Source organism: Acanthaster planci, linkage group LG17 (assembly GCF_054643075.1).
Source record: "Acanthaster planci isolate LZ-2023a linkage group LG17, COTS_SCS, whole genome shotgun sequence".
NCBI lineage: Eukaryota > Metazoa > Echinodermata > Asteroidea > Valvatida > Acanthasteridae > Acanthaster > Acanthaster planci.
This window is the reverse complement of record NC_141793.1, coordinates 2,217,457-2,243,604: the sequence shown is the minus strand read 5'-3', so window position 1 is coordinate 2,243,604 and position 26,148 is coordinate 2,217,457. Positions and strand designations below refer to the sequence as shown.

Here is a 26,148-nt window from a genome sequence, read left to right as displayed (position 1 = left end):
CAAAGGGTGTTCAAATCTGTAAAGGATTCTCACTCAGGGGTCCCAAAAAGTTACGCTTTTTTTATTTGCAAAGGAGAAATGGAGCCCAGCATCTTGAACTGTCCAAATTCACAGGGTTCGCGGATGATACTCAGATTTAGCAAACAAAAAAACAAAAAACAAATGAAGTTAGGAATCTGGGTCTATTGCCGACAACATTGACGCTCCCACCTTGGACTGCAAGTAGTCGGGCTGGCGTACGATCTCCTTGACCAACTGACGGGCGGTGAAGTCCAGATCCACCTTCATCCGCATTAGCCTGGCACCCTCTGCGTAGATGTTGATCACCGAACCAACTGTAAAGAAGATGCCAACACAGAATGCAATAGTGCCCAATTAAAACCACAGGCTCTTTTCCCAAGTGCCAACGTACTGTTTTGGATCTACAATGTTTTGTTTTTCTTCAGAAAAAAAGTTCTACAGCCAATACGGCTAAGACTATGTGGAATCCTTGTTCAACCCACCAGTTTTGAGCCTGTGTAGTCACCTCTCATCTGGGGTTTACCCAGCCCATACCCAAATCGAGAAAACTGACATCCCTAGGAACCCCCAAGTCAAGTGTGAACAATCTCGACCCCCTTGTGTACAGTCACTCTAAAACTGACATCCCTAGGAACCCCCAAGTCAAGTGTGAACAGTCTCGACCCCCTTTCTGTTGGGCTGGGAAGCAATCCCAGTTGCTTTGTCAGGCAAACAACAGCTACCGTTTTCACTAGTCCCGGGCCCCAGAATAATCTCAGGAGTTGCGGGCTGACTGGCAGTGTTCAGTGGTGGAGGGGGGTGGGTGAGGAGCAGGGATTGTGGGAAGGCTAGGGCAAAAGCTGATTTGCCAGCGGCTGTCAAGGTACCTCTGGTGAATCAACATGTAAATGAACAAAGTGCTTCAGTTTGTCCTGTGTGCCCAGTGGACAGGCCTCTATTTGACCTTTTCAAGCTACTAGACTGGCACTGTGTCCTACAAACGAGACGAGTATGGATTTTTTTTAGGCTTGGCCGTTCCAAGGGTCCTTTTAAAAAACATACATATACAAAAATGCACACAGATATATATCCATTTTTGCTGTGAATTATCTCCTTTTTCTGTCCTAATCACAACAGCCTTGTTTCATTTCTCATTTGTTTCCTGTCAGGAGTATTTCATTTTTAAAAATAACACCTGGGTGAAATTTCTTAGAGGGGCAAAGGGGAGAGATAGGTGCACCATTTTCCCAAGAGTGCACGGAAAGCAAATACTTCAGCTCGTAGATAGGTTATGAACATTTCAAAATTCAAACAGGGAGGGGGTGGGAACCAGGAGAGACGGGGACTGGTGGGGAGGGCACAAGGGCAAATACAAAGTGAAGGGGGGGGGGGGAAGATTTCAATGGCTGGAAATAGAGACCTACAGGAGATAGCAGAGCTGACACTCTCGGCAGTGTCTGTCACGGAGGCCATATCCTCGGCAGAGTGCCTGGGGGAGTTGGTGTCCACGCCCGACGTGTCTATGGCTGCGGCGGCACCAGCGCCTCCGATGTCTGGCTCATCTCGCGGAATGCCCTCCAGAGATGGCAACCATCCAGCCTCCGCCTGAAAGACATCCAAAACACACCCTGTGAGCGACTTTTCAAGTGCTGCATGAAAAAAAAAGTGGGGAGGGGGGGCTCTTACGTGTGAACATCGGCCAGCAATTCTGTCCGGTGGAGAGCCACGCACACTGTGCACTGAGTTTCATTTTGCACATGTGGAATGGTTACATGGGAAATATACAGACTTAAAATTGTTTGCTGCTGTCGATTAACTCTGGAGAAAACTTACATCTACCTGTAAACTACTTACAATGCGTGCGTGGGCGGTACTGATGGAGTGAAAGTCTCTGCTGGACCCGCTAAGTGACATCGGCTGCAGTTCAAAAGATGCTGATGCAGCTGGGCAGTGAAGAGGAAAAACAACGATACATGACACCAAATCTCCCAAATGAGTTACAAGCGAATAGCGCCACTTTTTGAAGTTGGAGGGCTTTCAAGAGAACTGCATAACGCCTAAATCAATAGATAAATGCAACATTTACCATCCACGTGAAGTCCATTTTACTCCATTTCAGCTCGTAGATAGTTATTAAAAATAACGACGAAGAATAGCTGGCCTTACGGCTCATTCTGTGGGATCCAGTTTGTTTAACGACGCCAAGATGAGCAAGTCACAGCAAATCACAAATTCATGACAATTCAGTGGATGACAACTCATCAAATCACGACATTCATGTTACTTGGACTTCGACAAAAACAAGGCAATTCCACTCTTTCCAAGACTCTGTACAGTATTTTCCAATTTTTAACGGTGCGAGTGTGAACTGGAAAAACCGACGAAATCAGCTCTTCGTGACAGTTGGAACCTACCACTTGTGCCAGAAGGGTTGGCGGGCTCATCTTGCATGAAGCTCGCCGCCGCCTGACTTGCCCCACCGAAGTCGCCTCTAATAGGCCAGGGCAAATCAAAATTGGCGGCATTGCAACTTGGCTGTCGAGGCAGCTTGCGACCACCAACTGACGAGGTGCCACTGCGCGACCCAAGTGATCGGTCTTGAATCGCGCCGTCATTGAATATTTCTGGGCCGTCCACATCAGACGGGGGTCCATACATGTCCTCGTCTGCTCCAGAGGCATCCACGCCCCTATAAACGAAACAAATAAATCACACAGCAATGACAAGCACACACTGTTTGGCATTGCATTTAAGTGTAAGCAATGTCGGCAACAAGTTACAAAGGATAAGTTTGTTACAGCTGAATGTTGCCATTATATTGTATTGTTTTACGTTGTGTCCATGGCTGAGAAAATGTGTGCTTAAGTTGTGGCTGTGGCTAGACATACTACATGTACCTATGGTAATCGCTTAAGCCACCTCCCATAGAAGCTTGTGTTCCATTAAGTCATAGCCAGTGAATTTGACCACAAACCAACAACAGAAGCCACTTCATCAGTGGCTTTAACTAAGGCTTGCCAACTTGGGCTTGTTGATTTCAACAGTCTATTCAACAATGCCACCTCACCTCTGTTCCTCTCTGTCTTCGGGGCTGATGAAGAGATGGGACAGAGACATCTCGTTCTCAACGAGTCTGCTGTCGGGGCGAGCGGCCGGACTGGGAGGGAACCGAGGGAGGCCGTCCTCGGGACCACGAGGGGTCCAGGGTGTGAGAGGACCGGCCAAGACATCGTCCGGTATGGCCGCAGACACCTCCATGGGCTCCGACTCCGCTTCTGTCTCTACTGCAACTGCGAGGCAATTGAACGTCTCTTCCACTGTAGAGAAACAAAAAAATCTTTGTCCTCAAACAAACTCCATTTGCTATCCCCTTCGAGTGCAGGCTGAAATCATTGATTTGGGAGTTTGCATGGCTCATGCATTTTGCCTAAGTATTCTCTCAAGCAGAGCGTTTCTGCAAAATTCATCGGACTGAGGTTTTGCCCCCTCCCAAAAAAAAAAACCTTGAATGAAATATCACAGGTGTATTTCAAAGCTTAGATTATTCTGAGCTTGGGCTCTGAACCATGTGAAGGTCTCGAGACCCAGCTGGATCCAGATGCCACGGTCAGAGATGATGATGTCAACGTACTGAAAATGGCACTGGCCACAACAGAGAATCTTGTCCATGGCCAGTTTGACAAGCTCTGGCTAGGTGTCACACACTCGTCTATGGAAAAAAGGATGCAGCCGCAACCGGAGGGCTTCCATAAGGGCATGAATTATTCCCTGCCACAGACGCCACGTTCAAACACAACTTCGGCTACCCTTAGCAGATCTCCTTTGTACCCTTTGGGCCCCATCGCACCCGTATGTACGAAGAAAAGCGGGACAGACACTCACCGATGTCAAGGGGTAGAAGTTCCAGAGCTTGGGCGGCTGTGGGCCGCTCCAGGAAGTCCTTCACGAGAGTCTGCTGCAGGAAACGACGCATCCTGGGGTGTGCGTTTGGAGGGATGTCCTCCAAAGGAGCCTGGCTCGTGGCAATCTAAAAAAGATAAAGCGGGGGGGTTCATAAAGTTAATACTTAAACAGTTTCGGGAATAAATCTGCAAGAATGCAATGTAACTCCACTCGATCTCTAATGGACTACTGACTTTGATCCATGACAAGTCCTTTCACAAGACCAGTCACAAACATCCGTGAACGACAACAAATGAATGCTTTTGCCCACAGGTCACAGTTTGAAGAGCTTCAGGTTTCATTTGCCAGTGGATTTGGAACTTGTAACCCACTCAGAAACCACACAGGAAAACACTGAAGTATTTTCTGGAAAGTTTAGTACAGCAAGGGCGCAGAACGAACTCATGCTAATTTGTGACTGTATTCACGGAGGTACAGTTAACCACTACCAGCCGGGGACTCCGATATCGGAGCCGTATGGTTTATATGTGTGGCCGGGGTCTCCGAACTCGGACAAAGGAAACAAGGCCCTGTAACAAAAGACCGTACTCCGAACAAAAGACCAGGCTGCTGGGCATGACCGGCATTTTTCACTCTCAAAAGTGGTGATAATCCAGCGTTATTTTGAAACCGTATACCAGGGTTTGGGGTATTTAGAGCAAGCGGATTACCACCGGGGACAAAAGCTCTCCACCACCGCAGCGATGAGCCACACAGCACCGCTGCATGCTAATCTGGCCCCTATTGAAAAGAGGTCAGCAGTGCACTGAGCCAGGTTCATGAACAAAAGACAGCTGTATAACACCGCACAATCTGGGCTCTGTTTACAAGGCTGCAGGCCTGGCTGAAATATTCGGGTGTCAATGAAGGTCACCTGTCAACTTAGAGTAGTGCCTGAAGATTACTCCGTGCGGCTATAAACGACTGTTAAATGGAATGATGAATTGTTGAAGGATTTTGAAAACGGAAAAAATGATAGTCATGCCGGCCCAGCATCCTCAACATTGAAAAATGCCCCGGTCCGAAGTGGTTAACGCTGGTCTTTGTGGTGTCTTTTCCCGCGGCCAAGGCAGATGAATCGGAAAACAGAAGTATCGCCAATTTTGTTTTGGCTGGCCACATGTTTGGTCTCAGCAAGCTCGCCCACAGGAGACCTCCTGGGACTTACGATGTAAATCTTGAGCCGCACCCCTTTGAACCTCTGGGACCAGGGAGGGTGACCGCTGATCATGCACAGCAGGGTGCAGATAGCACTCCACACATCCACCCGACCGTCGTGCTTCTGTCCTCCTATCAAGCAAGATCCAAACCAGAAAACCATCAGGTCTTTTCCAGATCTTTTCCCCTACGCTTCAACTACCTACCTAGGCCATACGAATTTTTTCATGCAACGCTACAAAAACATACAATATAGGTAAGCTGGACCCAATCTTATTAGCGTATTAGCAAGCCTATGCGTAAGGTTTAACTTGGCAGAAAATCTGTCACGGTGATACAAAATGAAGTATTCACTGGTACCCTGCAAATATTTACTGCACTGAAAATTCTGAGCTCGGCATCTCCAAGGCGTTGGCCCCAAGAAAACAACGGTGTGGACTGCTCAGGACCTCTTACCGGCAATTTCCGGAGCCATGTAGCACTCGGTGCCCTTGAGCGCCTCGTCGGCCTGAAAGGTCTCGGTCTGCTGCGTGGCCAGGCCAAAGTCGATCAGAAGCGCCCGGTCTCCGGGGAGCATCAAGATGTTGTCGGCTGCAGGAATGGAGACATGCCAAAGGAAGTGAACCAGCTGTACCACTCAGAGCGCACCCCGCATCGAGGGCGCTGCATTGCTGCTATGCGACTTGAGCCACAGAGCTTGTTTGTTTACTTCAGACCTAAAGATGGCCCATGTTTTGGGGCACCAACAAATACTTATTTAACAGTCAAAACCATGCTAAGCGGTGTCCTATCTTGTCGAGATGGTGCTGTAAACTGCCCCATTGTCTTGACATGACATTTATCACACATCCTCCCGTCAACTGACCTACTGCCATAGAATCTCGTCGAGGTAGCTTACAAAGTATTGTTCTATTGCATGAAAAACAAAATGGATGTGGGGCGAGCAAAATCTCAGAAACTATAAAACTCATCGACATATAAAGTCCCACAGGGTTGTCTAAGGGGCATGGCTAACTCGCACATGGCGGTAGGTCGAGTAGCTACTTCCCTCATTCCAAAAAGGGAGTCTGTCTAATTAGTTTCAGGTTCTGCTCATCTGATGCGCTTTCTACTTTAGTCATGCCTAAAAGGTCTCCAAATCTTCTCGAGAGAAAGGTAACAAGCGAAGCAAAGCAAACAATGGTTACGTTTGATGTCCTTGTGGATGATCCCCTGGCTGTGGAGGTACAACACGGCCCACAGCACTTGCTGGGTGATCAGCAACGACCGCCCTTGCCCAAGGACGGACTGGTTGATCAGCTGTTGCAGTGTGCTGCTCTCGGGGTAGTATGCCGAGATGAACAGCACCATGTCGTCGGTGCGTAGCAGGCCAAGCAGGGGGACGATGCCCGGGTGATCCAGCCCACACCAGAGGGTGGCCTCGGTGATTGCAAAAGACCTCACAGGGACCTAAAGAGAGGGGAATGCAAACATGGCTGATCACCGACAGCACAATACTGATCCACTTGTCAGCTGTAGCATTTGTCAGTACCGTCTGCAGACCAGACGCACATTTTAGGCTAGCATGCGCGACACAGCGACACGACTATCATTGTTTATCTGCTTGAAATTCAAGCGTTAACCCCAACCCCCTAGGCTCCTGCACTAGAAAGCATACTGAACCTCACAAAATCCAACAGGTTCATGTACTTGTCTATGTACTTGTACATGCAGGTTACTGTACCAAACCTGATAAACTCCAACAGAATGAGCCCGTTGAAGTTTGAGTGATATGGTATGGATGGGTCCATGCAGTATAGGATGACTTGCACTGAACAGTACCAAACCTGATAAAATCAAGCATAGTCCAACAATTGGTACAGCAAGCCAGACACTGCACACAGTGACCAGTGTGTGTCCCAACTCACACAGAATCCAACACCATCTCCCTGGGCCTTTCATCCCAAGTCTCACAAAATTCAACTAAGAAGTTCCTCAGGTACGGTACCAAACCTGCCAAAACCTCACAAAACCTGCTGTTGGAGTATGGCAGGTTGGGGGAGTTAGGGTTAACATTACTACTTCCAACTGCAAATGCAATAAGGGCATGTAATTATCATGATCTTGAATAAAACTCTTCTCTCTCTAAGCGGGGACAGTGCATCTCTTTTTTCTTTTTTTAACCCTCCTATGCTGAAGTCACTCTTTGGGTCACTTGGTAAACACCTCAAAGAAGCACAGCTGTGTTGTGTTGTGCACTACACCAACAGTCCCTCACAGGAATATCGGATTGCACTTTTGTGCTGCCCAACAACTGTGCCTCACTGTTTCATGTGCATCATTGTGCAGTAAACCAAATGCAGTGAAGAGGACTGCACAAAAGATCCTGGGTCATTTTGTGCTGGCAACCAACTGTGTCCACACTGAACCTGTGCATGTTTGTGTTCCATATAGAAAACACATGCAAGAGAGTGACTGTTGGAACTTGTGCATATTTGTGCTGTAAAACCAAAGGACGGTAAAGGGAGGAAAAAATTTTTTCTGGGGGGGAGGTGAAGGGTCAGAGAGGTGGCCGTCTTCAATACTTCCACTAAAACAAGGTACACAGGAAACTCCCCCCTGGAGACTCTGTGGTCCCTCCTCGGATGTAAAACCCCCATTATGAGATGCTCACAGCTTGTACAGACAGATTTAATGTCACAGATACGTGTAGATACAGATAGGCACAGGCTTGACTCACTCGTTTGACGACCACCTTCTTGTCGGAGGCTGTATCCTGTACCAGGTACACGTCCCCAAAAGATCCGCGCCCCAGGAAGAGGAGCTTGATGTACTGGTCTCCCTCCAGGTACTGATGATTCATTGGCTTCAACTCCTGCCAAAGGCGAGAAAAAAAATTGAAAAGACAACTCGGAAATTGTGTACCGCTCCGATAAAATCAAGAATAAGTATAAACACTGGATCAAACATCTTCAATTCTTCGCTTAATAAAAATAAAACTCAGGAGTCAGGATTCCGATCTTGCTGAGCAAAAATCGGAGAGAGCCAGTCACAAGCGATAAGCATCAGAAACCGACTAGAAATGTTAAGTTACCCGGTCAAGAAGTACGCCTTCATGTTGTCCTTGCAACTCGGCTGCATCTGTGAGCTTCAGCTGTCCAAATCGTTCGGCCAAGACAATCAAGCTCCGTGGCTCTCCGTGACTGACCCCTGGTGGAATTTCCACTTCTGGAGGGACACCGGCGGGTGGTGGACCATCCCCTGCTGCTGTCCCCCGGGGTACTGGAGCCTCAGCCAAGGGAGAAGCCTCAGCTCCTTGGCCGACCTCCATTCGGGAGGCCGGGCGTGCTGCCCGGGGTGGCCCACACAGGATGCCCTTGAGGACCACCCCGTGCTTTGCCTGGGCCCCGTTGTCCAAGTACAATCTCCTGACGGCCTGCTGGTTGTGCGAATTATGGGGCAGAGCCGACCTGCCTGGAGACGAGGTGAGGGACAGGTGGGCCGTGAGAGCCTGGTGCCTCGCACGCCCAGCATCTCCCGCTGGTCCCTCTTTGTGCTCGTCCCTTCTGCTGCAAAGGTCCAGGCCTCGCATCTTCTTTTCCAGCTCCTGCTGGCGTAGCAACTCCGGACCAGAAACAATCTTTGGCCCTCGTGGCACCTTCTTGGGCTTTGCTCCAGTTGCCTCCCACTTGACTTCCTCTGCTGATGGGGACCGAGATTCCTTCTTTCCCTTCTGTCCTTTTTTTCGTGCCGGGCGGTCGCAATCCAGTCTGGTCTTAAGCGGGTCAGATGGGCGGGGCTTTTTCTTATCGTCATCATCGTCCTTATCACCATTTCCCCCGGTCATCCTCAAAGCACAACCAGTGTAGTTGACAACCTGTCCCGTCTCTGCAGCCTAACACACCCGGAGAAGAAGAAAGATCCATTACTTTACTCAAAGCGCAAAACTACTATTGCAACATCCAAAGATTTTCTTCATTCAAAAAAATTCATTATTTAAAAAGGAGATCATTCCCTACTTTTCCTTGTCCGCCGATGTTTTGGTTTGGCGGTGCACTGGTCTCAACTTCACCCTTTTCACCAGTGACTCTCCTTGGCTTGAACGACTGGCTCTGAACATCACAAGCCTCTGAGCAATGAATATATGAATATATGAATATTAAGTATGACTGTTCGTGAAAAGACAGGGCTTCTCCTCATAGACAAATTTGCTTTTTTTGAAAACTCGCAGCAGAGAACTATCTGCAGAAAAACCAGAAGAGACCAGCTGAACGAAACTTTCTATGTAAACTTTGTTCAATTGATTTTTTTTTTACAGTGAAGATTGGTAGTCAGTCATTACTGTCAATCACCAAATCTTCCGTTGTGCTGTGCCATGAAAAATAAATACTCATCTTTTTTTATGTTTTCAAATATGATTTACATATGATGTAAATAAGCCCTACAGAAAGCCCAAAAACTACAACGAAAAGTCACAGGCTATCTCTGACTTCACTTACCTCTCAGAGATGACTCGTTTAAGTCTGCTGCCTCATTTTCGCCTCCTTGTCTGCCAGCCGCGGGGTTACTGTCCAATTGTGAGACCTCTCCATCTGCAGCATCAGTTTCTGGCTCCTCTTCAATCACTCTGTTATAATCTTCTGGCTCTGCCCCTACGCTCTCAAAGTCCAGATGGCCAGCCTTGCCACTTCCCGGAGCTCGTGCCTTCAAACTAGCCTCCCTCTGCCCAACGTCGTTCTCATCTGGCACGCCGTCTCCTGCTTCCTCTGCCTCATTTTCCCCCTCCTTGTCAGCTGATTCCTGCATTCCCGTGTGAAACTCCGCATCACCGGACTCCTTCACAGTTTTCTCTGGCCTCAGGTCCTTCATGCCCTTCTCTTTGGGATCTTCTTTCCACCTGACGGCATCTTCGTCCTCAACTGAACGCTCCCCGTCCTCGGCAGCATCAGCTATCTTGTTTTCTTCGAGATCAGCATTGTTCAACTTTACCACCTCCGAGTCGTTTGGCCCCTTCTCTTGCCTAGTCTCTTGGGTGGCGTCCCCATTTTCTCCACGTGCCAGCTTCAACTTCTCTTCTTCCACTTGGTCCGCGCCTGCTGCCCTCTCTGAAGCACCTCTGCGATCGTCTCCACATTTTGGCGGATTCTGCATACGGATCTCATCTTCCCTTTTGCATGTGTCGGCCTCCTCAACACGTGTACAATTTTGGTTGTTCAGGCCTCTGTAGACAGTGTCTAGGAATGTCTTCCTTTCCCTTTTTGAGATATGGTGATCCCAAATGCAATCCCCGCTGGGCCAAAACACTACAATAAGGAAGAGAAAAAAAACAAAAAGTTGTCTCTTTGGGTGTGGGGGTTGCATGTTACAGTTCACACTTTTCCAAAGCTTTTTAAACTGTTTCCCCAGTTTGCTGTTTGCAGGTTTTTTAAGTTGATACCAATTACAAATTGCTTCAAGGGAAATTATATTTATAACTTACATGTTAACCCTAACCTTCCCCAACCACACAGAATTAAACAGCAGTAAAGTGTTTAATTCTGTGGGGATGTGCCTGGTAGGCCCATAACAGCTGGCTTTTGCATTGGGTTTGGCATACCTCAGAAAAACTAAGTCCAACAGCCTCTGTGCAGCACAAAGTCCCATATGGGTGTTTAACTTTGTGTAAATGGGGAAGGTTAGGGCTAGCAACCCTCGGGGGTTAGGGTTAACCCCAGAGTTAACAGGAAGTCGTGTGACATATAAGAGTCCCAAGGCAAATACTCAATTCGTTTGTATTACACTTTCCGGTCCGATACCCTGGAAGCGCCAGTGGGTCTGCATACCCGAAACAGAATTTCATTCAACAATCAGTCAAAGTTTCAAAGAAACCACATTCCAAGCTGTGCGGCAACGTATGTGACCCACTCAGTGAAAATGAGTCTTAAGTCGCCAGAGCCACTTTTTGAGTTTTTATTTGTATTGGAAAGAGCAAATTGAGTTTTTCGTTTGGATGTATCGCTCAGTTTGGCATCCTGACAAAAGTGGATACTCCATGGTGAAAATTGCTGTGGGTTCCCATTGATATACACCGTGCAAAATTATTCTAAAGGCCTTTTGCCTCCAAAGTGGCTCTGGCAACTTAGACTCATTTTCACAGAGTGAGTCACACGTACGGAAGACAGTATCTGATGCTGGTTTTCCTACATCAGGTTTTCGTTTGTTTTTTCAGCACTTTTTTTTTTTCAATTCCTATTTTTTTTAGAACACTGTACAAGCACTCACCTATTTTGTGCACACATTTCTTGCACCCACAGATGGACTGCTGATGGAGTGCATTGACGTAATCCTTCAGAGTCTTGGCCTTGAAAAGGGGCGAGTGGTGTTCAGCGTGTGGACCACCCAGTTTCTGACTTGCGCCGCCAATGTCTGACACCTGACACGGAACAGTCCCCCCATCTCTGAGCATCACGGAGGAAGGGAAAACAAAAAAAACGAATCACCTCTATTCGAACCAATCTTACACGGCGCATGGAGAATCAACCCTCGATCAGGATGACAAGTACAGGCCAATTCACTTTCCATACAGAATCAAACTGTCCCGCGACAATACCGACGTTTCACAATAGGGCGCCTCCAAGAGTTTGCAAAGCATTTTCAAATCACAATATGTGAAATCTGTTGACCCAATGCACGTTTGGACAAGGTTGACAGATTTCGCATGTTGTGATTGGCCATCGCGTTGTAAACTTGTGGGGGCACACTTTTGTGAATAACACTTACTGGACAAGCCAAACTGAAGTGGAGGTGAGATTTGAAGCTTTTCAGGTGGAGGTAACAAGTAAACAGGTTTGCGGTAACACCATGGATATATCTCTTTTTTTTGAGTATGTGGGATTCTGAAAAGAATCCGTGGTACTCAACGTTTCAGACAGCATGCTCTGTCCGATGTCAGGAGACTGCACAGGGTCCAATGGTGAGGCAGCTTATATGGTGTGTAGAGGGCAGTGAGGTGTGAAGAGGATGCTAACTCAGGACCAGCAGGAGGCTTGGGGGTGTTGAGGTGTGAAGAGAATGCTAACTCCAGATCCAACTGAAGTCACTGGGGTACTGTCAAACCAATGAGGCATGTCAGTCTGAGGGAGACGAGTGTGGGAGAAGGTAGCCAAAGGTGTAGGGGACCCATAGGCTGGGAATGACCTAGGGTACAGGTATAGGGGACTCATTGGACTGGGATGCGAGGATGGGACGCCAGATGTCGCTGTTGTGGAAACCGATGTCTTGTGGTACCTGTACTGTGCTTTTCTCGATGATTTTGATGGCTTCTCTGATGGGGCGCGGGGGCCAGTGCTTGATGCTGGTGAGGACTTTGGCTTTGCTCCAGTTGATCTTACGGTCTTCGATTCGGGAGTGCTTGATGATGGCAGGCTTGTCGTATTCCCCTTTCCTGCCATGGGCTTTGTGTTCATTGAGTCTGGTAGGGAGGTCCCTGCTGGTATCGCCGATGTACTCTTTACCACATTAGCAGGGGATTTTGTACACTCCTGGCTTGTGCATTGGGTTGTGCAAGTCCTTGTGGGACGTCAGCAGGTTCTACATTTTGAGGGGGGGTTGTATGGAACACTCAAATGCCATGCTTGTGGAGGATGTGATGAGAGGTACTGCCTAGGTAGGGGAGGGTAATGGAACTACAGGCCTTAACCAGTTGGCTTTGGGTATAGGAGACCCTTCGGGGGTGGATCTTGGGTCTTGACTTGGCTGGGCTTGTATCCATTCCACTATTTTGCTGGATACAAGCCCAGACAAGCCCAGACCCAAAATCCACCCCCAGGGTCTTCTATACCCAAAGCCAACTGGTTAAGGCCTGTAGTTCCATTACCCTCCCCTACCTAGGCAGTACCTCTCATCACATCCTCCACAAGCATGGCATTTGAGTGTTCCATACAACCCCCCCTCAAAATGTAGAACCTGCTGACGTCCCACAAGGACTTGCACAACCCAATGCACAAGCCAGGAGTGTACAAAATCCCCTGCTAATGTGGTAAAGAGTACATCGGCGATACCAGCAGGGACCTCCCTACCAGACTCAATGAACACAAACGGGAATACGACAAGCCTGCCATCATCAAGCAATCCCGAATCGAAGACCGTAAGATCAACTGGAGCAAAGCCGAAGTCCTCACCAGCATCAAGCACTGGCCCCCGCGCCGCATCAGAGAAGCCATCAAAATCATCAAGAAAAGCACAGTACAGGTACCACAAGACATCGGTTTCCACAACAGTGACATCTGGCGTCCCATCCTCGCATCCCTGTCCAATGAGTCCCCTGTACATGTACCCTAGGTCATTCCCAGCCTATGGGTTCCCTATACATGTACCCTAAAATATTTCCAGCCTATGGGTCCCCTACACCTTTGGCTACCTTCTCCCACACTCCCCTCCCTCAGACTGACATGCCTCACTGGTTTGCCAGTACCCCAGTGACTTGAGTTGGATCTGGAGTTAGCATTCTCTTCACACCTCAACACCCCCAAGCCTCCTGCTGGTCCTGAGTTAGCATCCTCTTCACACCTCACTGCCCTCTACACACCATATAAGCTGCCTCACCACTGGACCCTGTGCAGTCTCCTGACAACGGACAGAGCATGCTGTCTGAAACGTTGAGTACCACGGATTCTTTTCAGAATCCCACATACTCAAAAGAAGAGATACATCCATGGTGCTACCCCAAACCTATCTGGTTTACTTGAAGTGCAGTTGTTGGCATTGCTATTCACACAACTTGTGACATGTCACATATTCTACATCTAGAGAAAGCCCATTTTTTGTGCCACGGAATTTCAGATCATTGCTGAAAATGCCACCACGACACTCATGCCAATTGCCTCACTTGACTTACTGAAGACAGAAGTCCAACTACTCTTAGATTTCAAGTCAGGGAAGCAAGTGGGGTACTGTAGAAACCGGGTCACAAACATTGAAATATTTCTATAAAAAAGGAGCAAATTTCAAACCGTACAAGCTTTTGTACAGTGGTTTTTCAAAGGATAAGTTGAGCCGATCCAAGGAGAAAAATCCATGTCTGATTCACAATATTTGTAATGTGTACAGTGACTGCATGGTGGTGCATGACTTCAGACAATTAAAACTGCCAGGTGTAAATGACACAGGCAACAAGGGGGAAATGACAGTGACACAGTCAATGGAACCACAAAAACTGGGAATTCCCAGCCCTCTTCTGGTACTGTACATGTACGTGGGGCTACCAACCACAGCGCTGTGGTTACATGTACACGCACATGTACCGTATGTAGTGTGTTTGTGCAAGCAATTACATGTAAGGCCTACTGTCCATTTCACACTGTAAATTTAAAATGCCACTTACATGTAACAATAAGACAACCTACCCGTGTGCAGGGATTTTAAGAGGGCACTCTTGGCTTAACCCTTGCCCTCTTCAATCCTCCAAAATCCGTTTGATGAATTTGGAGGATTTTGGAGGATTGAGGATGAATGGCAAAAATGTATGGCTGATTGTGAACGATGACATGTGAAGGTCGTTGGTTGGACCTTGCATAGTTTATGCTCAGTCATGCAACATCAGCCCAACATTACTTTGAAATCAACCGCACTGCTCAAGAAAGCCATTTGCCGTGCCTCAACACACTGGCAGGAATTGCTGGAGGATTTGAAGGACTGAGGAGCTGGGTGTGTCTCAATTTGAGCATACGTGGAAATGATTACACGATTTCAGAGGACTGAAGATAAACACAGTTTTTATGACCAGGGCTACTGGGGGATTGAGAATGTGCCATAGCAAAAAAACTCTGGTGGGCTACGGTTAATGGTGTTTTTTATTTCATCTTATTTGCATCTGGCGAGCACTCAAAATTGAGTAGGTGCCACTTCCAAGAAAAAACAAAAAACAAAAAAACCCAAGGTTATACATGTTTCCGAGGATATCATAAAAAAGCGCCCCTCATTATCCCCATTCGAAATGAAAATGTAAAGGCAAAATGTAGGTTTTGTTATTTGACACTGTTCCATCAGCATTCAAACTACACGCTGCATGAAAACGCAGCTCCATTTCAAGATCAACACACTGCCATTTCCTGGTTCTGCATGTGACAACCTCTTCACTTTTTTTAAGTTTGGATACCAGCCAAGCCAGAGGTCAAGAGGTCACCAGCAGCCTTCTTCGCCCCCCCAGTCCGGAATGAGTAATCGTTACGAGGGTAGATACCCCCCATTATGCCCATCCTCCTTCCAATTGTGCAAAAACGCCATAGTTCTATTTGGTACTAGTTATGCTCACTGCACATGTATTGTATATGTACCTTCCTACACTGGAACGTAAACAGAATACCACTTCGCAATCTCTCGGACAAGCACTGAGTATACAGTGTTTATTAATATATACATTGGGTAAGGGCAAAACCTGTTAGATAAATTCACTGTGTTGTTGTTTACATTAGTTGTATGATTTTTTAAAATTGATATTCTCATTCCTTTTTTTCCATCCTACAATATATTATTATTATTACTGATTATGCAGTAAACCAACTCTTTACGGATTTCAAACTTTGCTCCATGTTTTTTTAGCCACACCTTTTTTTGGGGAGGAGGGATATTTTTGTAATTTGAGGAACGTTTTTGCCAACCACTTAGACTTGGAGATGTGACAAATACTGTTTTCAATTTAATAAATATAAAAAGAAACAAAATAAAACAAATCTGCAATCAGAAAATACATGTTTTAAATCACATAGCGCTGCCAGATACGACATAAGTAAATCTTAATCACCGCGACTACACTGGGCATTTTGATTGAGAAGGTATAACAGTATGTTGTGACAGCCCCAAGTGTGGCATTCCTTGATATTGGCAAGATGCCAACCAATTTTATTGGCAAGATGCCAACCAGTTTTATTGGCATGATGCCCACCAGTTCTTTTTTTAAAGATGGGAGAAAAACCTGCACTCACCCCCCCCCACACACACACTTTGAGTGGCCAGGCCTTGAACTCAGAGAGGTCAGCAAAACCTCTGCCCGATTACACAATCTTTATTCTCAGATTTTAAAATATCTCATCTTCCACCGGCCCAAAGGATCCCATCACTCCCAACTGGCAAGGTGCCAACCTGGCTGCTAGTGGCTGGACCAGTGGCAGGGGAAAAAACTGTTTTCATATTGTGTACAAGTGTATTGTCTGTTTTCTGTACTGGGTTTATGAAAACTGTGTTTTGCAACTGCAGACCAAACAGGAAGTCCTGTTTTTACCATGTAACAATGTCTGTGTTAACATTTTTGTTTACTCAGGTATGAAGTTCTCTCAAGATTTACTCTTCTGCCCGTCGCATCCCTTTTCTCATTTTCATTATTTATACACTAAATAGAATTCTAATAAGAATTTCCTAGAAGAACCGGGGAAAAACTCGACGTTTCGAACAGTGTACTCTGTCCGTCTTCAGGAGTCTCCTGAAGACGGACAGAGTACACTGTTCGAAACGTCGAGTTATTCCCCGGTTCTTCTCAGAACCACACATACTCAAAGAAGAGATAAATACCTGGTGTTACCGCAATCTTTACTATAGATCTAGTTTCTTTCACCATGAAAACCTTTAAGTCTTATAAGAATTTCCTAGTTTGTTTGCTTATGTTTTGTCGACATAACTGGGGGCAAGGGGGAATTTCCCATGAGACTTGTTTTCACTCACATTGGTCAAACCACTAGGACATATGCCACTGTTGAGTCCGTATATTTGGGGCATGTACCTCAAAACTGGCAATGGCACCGATCCAAGTCGCTGCAACCAAATAAAGAATACCGGTAGGCATGTCCAGTGTATTCAATGGTCACAACCGGCAGACTACTTACATACCGGAAATTTCACAACAGAAATGTGCAAATTACAGGCACATGTACATAATTATGTGCACAACTGGAGATTTGTATTTGACTCTGGAGATTCAAGCCCCCTTTTTACTCTGGGATTAAGCTAGGTTTTACTGTACTACTACTTAACACTCTACATGACCTCTCCGAGATCAAGACTCGGTTAGCATAAAATCATGGGTGTTCAGCCGTGCACGATGCAACTGCACGGGCCACGGTTTCAACACAAAAACGATTCAGAAGGGGCTTCTGAAAGCTTATTGTAAGCAATCAGATTGACGGCACATGAAGGCCTAGATCCAGGGCTGACAATACACGGCACTGATACACTTCAAATCTGGGACTACCCAGGTCATTGTGACATGGATAACAGGGGATAACTCCTGGTAAGCCACACACAGCTCACTGTTCATCTGTGAAACCACAAGCACAAGGACATCCCTTTCAATTGGGATTTCCCTCCCCCCCCACCAACTTTTGGTCATTCGGTTTTGGTGGCTAAACCTCAGATGTGACCCATTTAAATAAAGCCAGGGCCCCAATTTTATGGAAATTAATCACTCCTTCAAAAGAAAATACTCATTTGTGCTGAGCAGGTCTCAAATGCAACTGAGAACTGGCCGCAAGCAATTATATGTTGCATGACAACCAGTGTCCACCAAGCTAACATTTCCCGTGCACAGAAACATTATTATACTAAGGGTAACGTATCATTGGAGTTCAATACACATGAACATGTATTGGTGTACATGTAGGCCTACATGTAACGGGGAAAACTAACACACATCAAATAAGAATAAAAAATAAAGAAAAGACTTGAACAAAATAAAACACTTGGGGAACTCCCTAAAAAAAATTACTTTCAAAAGGATCAAAAAGGGAGGAATCGCAAGAAAGCTAAAAGAATAGCGATGCGGAAACTGAAACTTGGTGTCAACAACAAAATCTGTTATTTCTTCAAAAAAAATCCCCCAAAAGAAAAAGTAACTTCAGAGCAAGAAAAAAGACCAGGACCGTGTGAAAATCAGATTTAAAAATTCAGCCAAAGACTTGAAAATCTAACCAAAAGAATTCCAGATGTAAAACTTAAAATGCAGGAGAAATATGACCAAGACCAAAATTAACTTTAAAAATTAGACCAATCCTAGACCAAAGAAAACCACCAAAAAAAAATGAAGGTAAGGCTAAACCAAACTAAAGCCAAAAAAAAAAAACACAGCCTTAAGAAAAAGCTAAAGATTAATTAAATTCAAGCGCTAACTACCAAGTCCACCACAGGTCTGAACTTTCAGGGCAGACCTTGACTGGTATTAAATAGGTGTTGTCACTTCAAGTTCACCGACTGCCGACCTGCTTACTGAGACTGGGGCTCAAAGCATGCCCACAGTGCCTGGTCCAGTTGAATGAGTCATCATCAAGTAAACAATTACACAATGCAACTTTAGGATGGGTAGACTAGGGGGTGCTACTCCTATTCAGTGTGTGGACTTTTGCATCTTGTACAAAGCAAAAAAAGGTAAAATCCTCCCTGCTCCATGCAGGAAAAACCGTCACAGAAGTCAGTTTCCTGGTATCATGACCACCAGTATTGGACTGGCATCAAGGCCAAACTAAAAAATGCGTCATGCCCACACAACTTCCGTCATTTCTCACATTTCTGTGTGTGTGTGGGTTTCTCTTTTTTCATCTGGCCAAAAAAAGAACACAACAATATGAACATGCGAGCAGAAAAATGTTGCCTAATACAACAAAACGTCTCAAAAATGGTTGACTACCGGCACATTAAACATTTCGATTAAAATAACCCAAGCAGACTTCAATCCTCCGATTCCAACATGATGTGACATACACCCTCGGGGGTCAGCTAGGGTTCCAATTTCCAAGACATGCCCTGTACACGTACGTTGTGAAGGAATCTACATTGTAAGTGTTACATTATAATATTCCAGCATGGTGACATAACCAACATGGTGCCAACCAGCTTTTAAAATGGAAGGGGAAAAACTATATTCTCTCCCAAACTGGTAAAGAGAGGTGGGCAGCTTATATTTACATGTACAGTACTGCCTTGACCCCTGAGAACTCATCAGCAGGTTTAACCAGTTACACAATCTTTATAATTCTCAGATTATCTCATCTTCCAATGGCCAAAAGGATTACATCACTCCAGTCTGGCAAGGAGCCAACCCGGCTGAAAGTGGCAGGAAAGCAGCTCACATTGCCTACAGGGTACAGGTCTGGGCTTGATCAGGTAATCACATTCACAGAGGTCAAGGCACCATGAGTTGACAAGTCTGCCACACTCCCAATAAGGATGGAATGCAAATTCAGACAATTATTTATAGAAGCACAAAATGCTGGGGGGGGGCTATCTGCCACTGTTTACAAAGGGGTGTCGATAAACTCTGTATGATCTCACCTCCCTGTACCCTACATGAACCAGGATTTACACAACAACAAATTTAGGTCTGCATGTATTTTGAAAAATTTTACGAGCACAAGGACAATGTTATTGTCTTGGGAACAAAAATGGCTTTACACATATTTCATATTAAATGCTGGCAGAGTACACTACGGTACATTGGAAAGAGGATCTCATGAGACACACTCCTTGCTTGAATTGTTTATGGAAGGCAATGTACATGTACAGCAACCACTTGTTTACGCTTGTTTTTTTCCCCAACAATTTGTTTAATTTCCTGTTTCTCCCTTCCGGCTTTCCTTTCCACAATTAACCTTAACAATCCTCCATCCTCGCATTTCAATATGATTTTACATACATACCCTAGGGGGTTAGGGATTTCGGGTTACCTACATGTGCATGTATAGGAAATGAAATCTCAAAGGACTTCAACATTTCCTCTTTGTATTAAAGCAACGACCGACAAACATTTTTTGGGTGAGAAGACGAACTTCTCACAACATGTTGGCCAATTGGCAGTGAGTCAACGAGACATCCTAGTTGCTGCAGGTGGGAACCTGGGTGAAGAACATGTTTGGCAATGAGACATCCTAGTTCCTGCAGGTACATGCAGATCCAGGACAAACAAATCAACAGAAAGTGGGAGACTGTAATATTGTGTCTAGCTATCCGTAATATTGTGTCTAGCTATCCAGCCTTTTATGAAGACAGTGGCAGACAAGATCAGATGTGTCACCACCTTCACCTCCGAGAGGTCAGCAAAACCACCATCACCTCTGAGAGGTCTGCAAAACCACCATCACCTCCGAGAGGTCTGCAAAACCACCATCACCTCTGAGAGGTCTGCAAAACCACCATCACCTCCGAGAGGTCTGCAAAACCACCATCACCTCTGAGAGGTCAGCAACAGGTCTAGCTAGTTACACAATCTTGTGATTCTCAGATTATCTCATCTTTCAATGGCCCAAATTTAGATTGCGTCATTTGGCCCTGGCAAGGTACCAACCCGGCTGAAAGTGGCGGGAAAGCAGCTCACATTGTATACAGGGTACAGGTCTGGGCTTGGTCAGGTAATCACATTCACAGAGGTCAAGGCACTAGGAGTTGACAAGTCTGCAACATTCCAAATCAGGACGGAATGCAAATTTGCAAAATTACGAAAGAACATTACAAAAGGGGTATCTGCACTGTTTGAAAAAGGGGTACAGTATTTATAAACTATTGGTAGATGATTTTTACATCCCTGTACGTTTACACCACAAACAGTCTGAACTTTTTTTTTTAATGACTGGTAGTGGTACAAGGACATTGTTACTGTCTTCAAGAAAATAGTTATGTTGGTAGATTACATTAGCGACAGGTTCTCGTGAGAGACACTACTGGCCTGCATGGTTCATGTGAGGCCGTGTAGGGCAACTGCTTGTTTACGCTGAACTTTTTTCCAAACTATTTGTTTACTTTCCTGCTTCTCCTTCCTGGCTTTCCCCCTCCACAGTTAACCCTAACAGCCCTCAATCCTCTCCATTCAAAATGACACCGGGGGGGGGGGGGTTAGGGACGGAGGGCTCAGGGTTACCTGTTCCTCTACCTACATGAAATCTCTCAGGACTTCAGAATTTCAGCTTCTTTTCTGAAGCAATGACTGACAAACTTTTCTGGGTGACAGTGCAAACTTCTCACAAAATATTTACCATTGGCAACGGGCCAACTGAGACAGTGCTAGATCAAGACAAAAACAAACAAACAAAAGGAGACTGATTTGGGTCTACACCCCCTGCTTTGAAGAAAGTGGCAGAGATCAAAGGTGTCACTGCCCAACAGAGATTGCACAAGCATGCCAGGTGCTAAACTCTATTTCGGCAGATTGCCAGGGCTTATTGTGATTTCAGGAAGTTGAACACAAATGAAGGGGTGGACAGCTTGTATAGGCGGATGTACATGTATGCCACAGGGGTTTTTTTTTTCTTTCTTTGGTCCAGATTTTAGAGTTCAAGAAGGAATTAAATCCCCCGTGTTTGGCAGTACAAAATCCCACCAGCAGAACACGTTTCTGTAATGTACTGGGTTGAGAATGGAATTTGAAATGCAGGATTTTTGGCTGGCACTTTTAAATTACATATAAAAAAAAAGGAATTGAATAAGGCCAAAATCCTGCACGTATGTATGTGTATGCTTTTTACTTCTGTGCGGCACCAACCAAGTAGTCACAATTTTGGAGGCAAAATCAAGTTTTACACTGTGTCAGTGCGTAAGAAATTGCACGAGACACAAAGTAAGGTTGTTCTTGCATCTACAATACATGTACATCTGCGCTCTACATGTACTATGGGCAGGGAACCAGTGCATACCGTACACATGTAGCACTGAAGCAACAAATGGACCAGTCCTAAGACGCCAGCATAAGATGTGTACATGTACATTCCTGTGAAAGAAGTCACAAAAGCTATTCTGTCGACCGATATTTACAAGAGATCGATGTACATGTACATTTTACTCGGATAAACTTTTTCAAGGAAAAAAAATGTTGCCTTTGAAGTGACTTTTTCATGCAAGGGCCGAACATGTTGTCCACGCTCGGCTGTCGGTGCTGTTCACCCACCGGTAACACGCACACATACGTGCACAAGTACAAAGACAATGAAGTACATGTACCGGGTACGACTGCTATACCTGCCGACAACATTTCCCTTAACTTTCAAGCAATCATCATCCATCTTATGTTCCTTTCGTCAAGAGTGATTTTTCAGCGTTTGGTAAAAGTGTAAGGAAGTTTCAGGAGCCGCAGGATATGTTGGGTACCAGTACTAGTCGCGCTGAGTCAATCAGAATAATTCACTAGTCAAATATTCGACCTTCAATGTCGATCGAATATCCGAAAATTTGGTCCTCCCCTTGACCAGCAGGTTGATGAACAAACCCATGTACACAAGATCAGCTACAATAATGCACACAACTGTACATTACAATCACTTTAATAGCTTCTCGCTTCTCACTTCTAGGATTACATGTATCTCCAGCCACGATTTCGCAAGTTTAACGGACAAACAGTGCTTCTTGCCCTGCTGAAAATTTCTATTCCTTTTAATATTTCAATCAATAATTAACTGTTTGATTCGTTGTAAGTCATTATTCTGTCGCTTTTCATTTGAATTTGCTTGAAACAAGTCTCCACAGTGGGATTTGTCTCATTCAAAATGAAGAAACTCAGAGTTCCTGTCATGAATTTTGCATTCAAATATTCAAATTTGGAAATAATATTCAAATATTCAGTAATGGATCAACTACTTGGATATTTGGATACTGGTACATGTACATATCCAATTGCATCTGTTACCAAAAATAAATTAGGGTCACGATCCTGTTTTCAGAGTTTGTCCGATTTTGGGGCTGTCGGGGTTGAGGAAAAAGAAAATAATCTTACCGGCCGAGGGGACTCTCACTTGTGTCGGCCGTGTAGCCACGTCCCATCTTGGATGCGTCCCCCTGTCTGAATCAGGACTCCGATCATTCACTGTTCCACGGTCCGGCCTCTGGAGTTTAGCTTTTCACGTCAAGTTTCTCTGATAGGCCTCATCAACCTTTAAAGGCACAGAACCAACGAGAAAGAGCTCAGCTGTCACGATGGCCGTTGGCTGCATAAATACTCTTCCCCCTCCCTCGATTACATGAACGGGCAAACTTTTGAACCCAAATTCTCATGTTTATCATACATCCGACTCGAGGGAACTCTAAGTGACTGACGCCGCGGGCCTCAGTGGACAATCTGGCCAGGAAAGCTCACCAGTACTTGTCTACGCTTAGGAACTCACACTGAAAGCTCAACAAAATTTGTCTCATTTTTCTTCAATTCTAATAGGTCAGTAACACAAAAAAAAACACAAGCAAGTTCAAAAAATGTCCAACCTTTTTCCCACTCTAATGGTAAACAGAATGTACATACATCACACAACGTACATACATGAACATGCAAAAATTAACAGACTGCTACTGACTGACCGAGCTGGGAGAGCCGCTGGTACCTGAACAGAACAGGTGCCCAGCTCCCGCTACCAATACAAACTCATGGCTTTCAATCTTTCTAACGAACAGCTCTATCTAACAGCTTGCCCTTATGTTCACGTCCATGAACACATGTACAAGTTCACACAATCTGCACAGAACTGCACATATACGTCAGGCACATACTGTTTATATGACGATATGCAAATATGTGCCTGTCAGCACAACAACGACCAATGGCAGAAAAGCTGGTTGAACTGGCTCAGTGCCAAATTTTGGACACACCGGAAGGCGCTGGTGCCTAGGCAGGCAGGAATGAAGTGTACAGTGCTGCGCACCCAACAATTGTCTGGGTTTTTCCATTCAGCCAAAAATAGCTCAGTTCGCATCAATATACATGTACATGATGTACAGTGCCTGTATTCTGTCTGTTCACTGTACACGTTGAAACGGCCAATCCTGGATTCGGACAGGATGTGATCACGGGTGCATATCGCACCAATCATCTTGCAGACGATTTTTAGTACATCTACAGATAAACTGGAACACAGTACAGATTTTAGCGTCACCCTAAACCTTTTGGTTACTGAGTCCATGGTCCTTGTACACGTAGAGTAATAATTCTATAAATCCCTCCTATGCTACGCTGCATTCTCGACACCGTTGCCATATCAGTCAAAATCAGTCAAATTTCCTGTACATTTCCGTGTACTGGGGGAAATCAATTGGAAGGCATTTTTGACACTGTTTTGTCGGTTAAAACAGAAGGAAGGTTTTCAAATTAAATGAATTTTAATAATTATTTTTAATGGGTAAGTACATGTACGTTGGAACCTGTAAAGTGTGAAATGCATGTGTACATGTACTACATGTACATGTACATGCATGCCATCACTTGAGCTGTACATGGAGACAAAGTACAGTTTTTATCATCACTTACATACCGTTACATGTACAAGGTTCCCCAGTCAATGACATATTTAATTTACACACCCAAAAATGAACTACCTCTACCAAGCGGCTTAAGATTGCATTTGATGAAGTTTTAGGCTGGCTGATCTATACGCACGCAATGAGGAGTTTAAGTCCCTCTTGGGCTGCCAAAATCAGGAAAAGAAAATGCCCCTTCCCTTTGACAGTTGAACTGGGATTTGTCCCCGTTTGTTGGGGCGTTACTGAAACCAAAACTGATCAGCAATGACAGTCGTGTCCTTATCACTCTCTGAAACCTGTGGCAGTACATTTTCAGATTAGACAAGCCCATGGGACCTCTGTGGGTGCATTTGGCAGTCATAACCAAGAACTGGTTCCCGTGGTAATTCTTCAGAGATTTTCTGTTGTACATGTAAGAGTAACTGAGCGACATTGAAATGTGGTTATTTAGCACTCAGACTCTGAAAGCGATGAACCAAAGAGAAACCACCCAACCAATTCTTGTTTATGCACAGGGGCAATGAAAGCCACCATAAATCTCAAACCCTGTGACGCACATGTACAGGTACATGTACATGTATGCCACTGTGGCACTGACATTGCACAACGTGGTGCAACACCCGTACCCCCATCAGAATGCTGAATGTGCAAATTTGTAAGGATGAGCTAATGAACCCATCTAACGTGCCCGTTCTGGCACTCAGAAAATAAAACTGGTTGCGATTACAGAGTTTGGCATTATTTTGTTTTGATGGGGGTTTTGACCCAAGCTTTTTCCTGTTGAGTCATGAAGGGATACCGCACATGTATGAGTACGTCGATCCCGCGGTGGTCAATTCAGGAAAGGGGAAAACACAAAAGTCAAAAAAAGGGCCAAGAAATATGTCCTGATAAAATCGGACGTTAGTGACTGGTGTAATCACGGAGTACCCTGTAAGGTAAATCTCTACGGCGGCAGTTTCCCAACTTGTTTAGCATCATGTTCAAGGACAAACCCACATTTTGTACCGCTTATTTGTTTTGGAGGCGTTCTTGTCTTATGATATTAACTGACATAGTTTGGACCAAAGTTGAAACAAAAAGGGTTTTTCCTTCACTTGTCAAAAATCATGAGTAGTCTGTGCTCGGGAACAAGCCAGTACAACTTGTTTGAAGGTTTTCACTTGAGTGGATCATGGTGTCGGCCAGCAATCATCTGAATCTCTCTCTAAATGATGCTCCGTACAGGTACACTGAATGAAGTGCCGTAAACTTTACAGCTTGTTCCCCCTTCCAAGTAGTGTACCGGTATATGTATGTGTAACCCAGAAAAGTCAAGGAAAATGCGAAACAACAAAAATCTCCACTTAAACCAAGGATCTTTAGGAAAAGGTCGCAGAATTAAAAAAAAGGACAAAAAGAATTTATTAATTAAAAAGTACCAGAAAAAATGCAAAAAACCAAAAGGACTACAAGACTGAAAAGACTAAAACTTTAAAAGGATTAAAACCAACCATGGAGGAAGGTGTCAAAATCAGTTTCAGTAATAGCTTCATCATTTAAGCAAGGGCCAAAGTAAATAAACAGGGGGATACACTGACAGAGAATTATAGGGGAACTCTAACACTAGAACTATATTTTTATAGGGGAATGACTTCTACGAGAGACGCTTACCAAAAAAAATCTGACAAATTTCTAGCTCTGCCACACGTGCAATGTAACTACATGCACCATGGAGTTGTATCCAGTGTTCTAGCTAGGACCATTTAAGTGCCAGGTAAATTTTTGGATTACAAAGCGTACTGAGCGCAGTTTTTAATGCTTTCTGATGCTTGAAATATGATCCAATTGGTACATTTAAAT

General features: G+C 45.1%; 1 protein-coding gene across 5 annotated transcripts in view; it reads right to left on the bottom strand.

The window, feature by feature from the left end:
- The window catches only part of LOC110982598 (uncharacterized), a 36,818-nt gene that overhangs the window by 3,608 nt on the left and 7,062 nt on the right, over positions 1-26,148 (bottom strand). For 2 of the 5 annotated variants that reach the window (XM_087148327.1, XM_087148331.1), the window contains exons 2-16: positions 22,796-22,952; positions 11,341-11,516; positions 9,579-10,382; positions 9,099-9,208; positions 8,174-8,974; positions 7,820-7,954; positions 6,288-6,549; positions 5,557-5,691; positions 5,111-5,232; positions 3,883-4,027; positions 3,068-3,317; positions 2,415-2,689; positions 1,855-1,943; positions 1,425-1,605; positions 211-335 (exon numbers count right to left, since the gene is read on the bottom strand). In XM_087148327.1, the coding sequence (XP_087004453.1) occupies positions 211-335; positions 1,425-1,605; positions 1,855-1,943; positions 2,415-2,689; positions 3,068-3,317; positions 3,883-4,027; positions 5,111-5,232; positions 5,557-5,691; positions 6,288-6,549; positions 7,820-7,954; positions 8,174-8,974; positions 9,099-9,208; positions 9,579-10,382; positions 11,341-11,516; positions 22,796-22,842 (3,657 nt within the window). In that variant the 5' untranslated portion in view covers positions 22,843-22,952. Of the gene's footprint in view, positions 1-210; positions 336-1,424; positions 1,606-1,854; positions 1,944-2,414; positions 2,690-3,067; positions 3,318-3,882; positions 4,028-5,110; positions 5,233-5,556; positions 5,692-6,287; positions 6,550-7,819; positions 7,955-8,173; positions 8,975-9,098; positions 9,209-9,578; positions 10,383-11,340; positions 11,517-22,795; positions 22,953-23,277; positions 23,534-26,148 lie in introns of those variants that run through there. The other 3 variants (XM_087148330.1, XM_087148329.1, XM_087148328.1) reach the window with 3 other exon arrangements.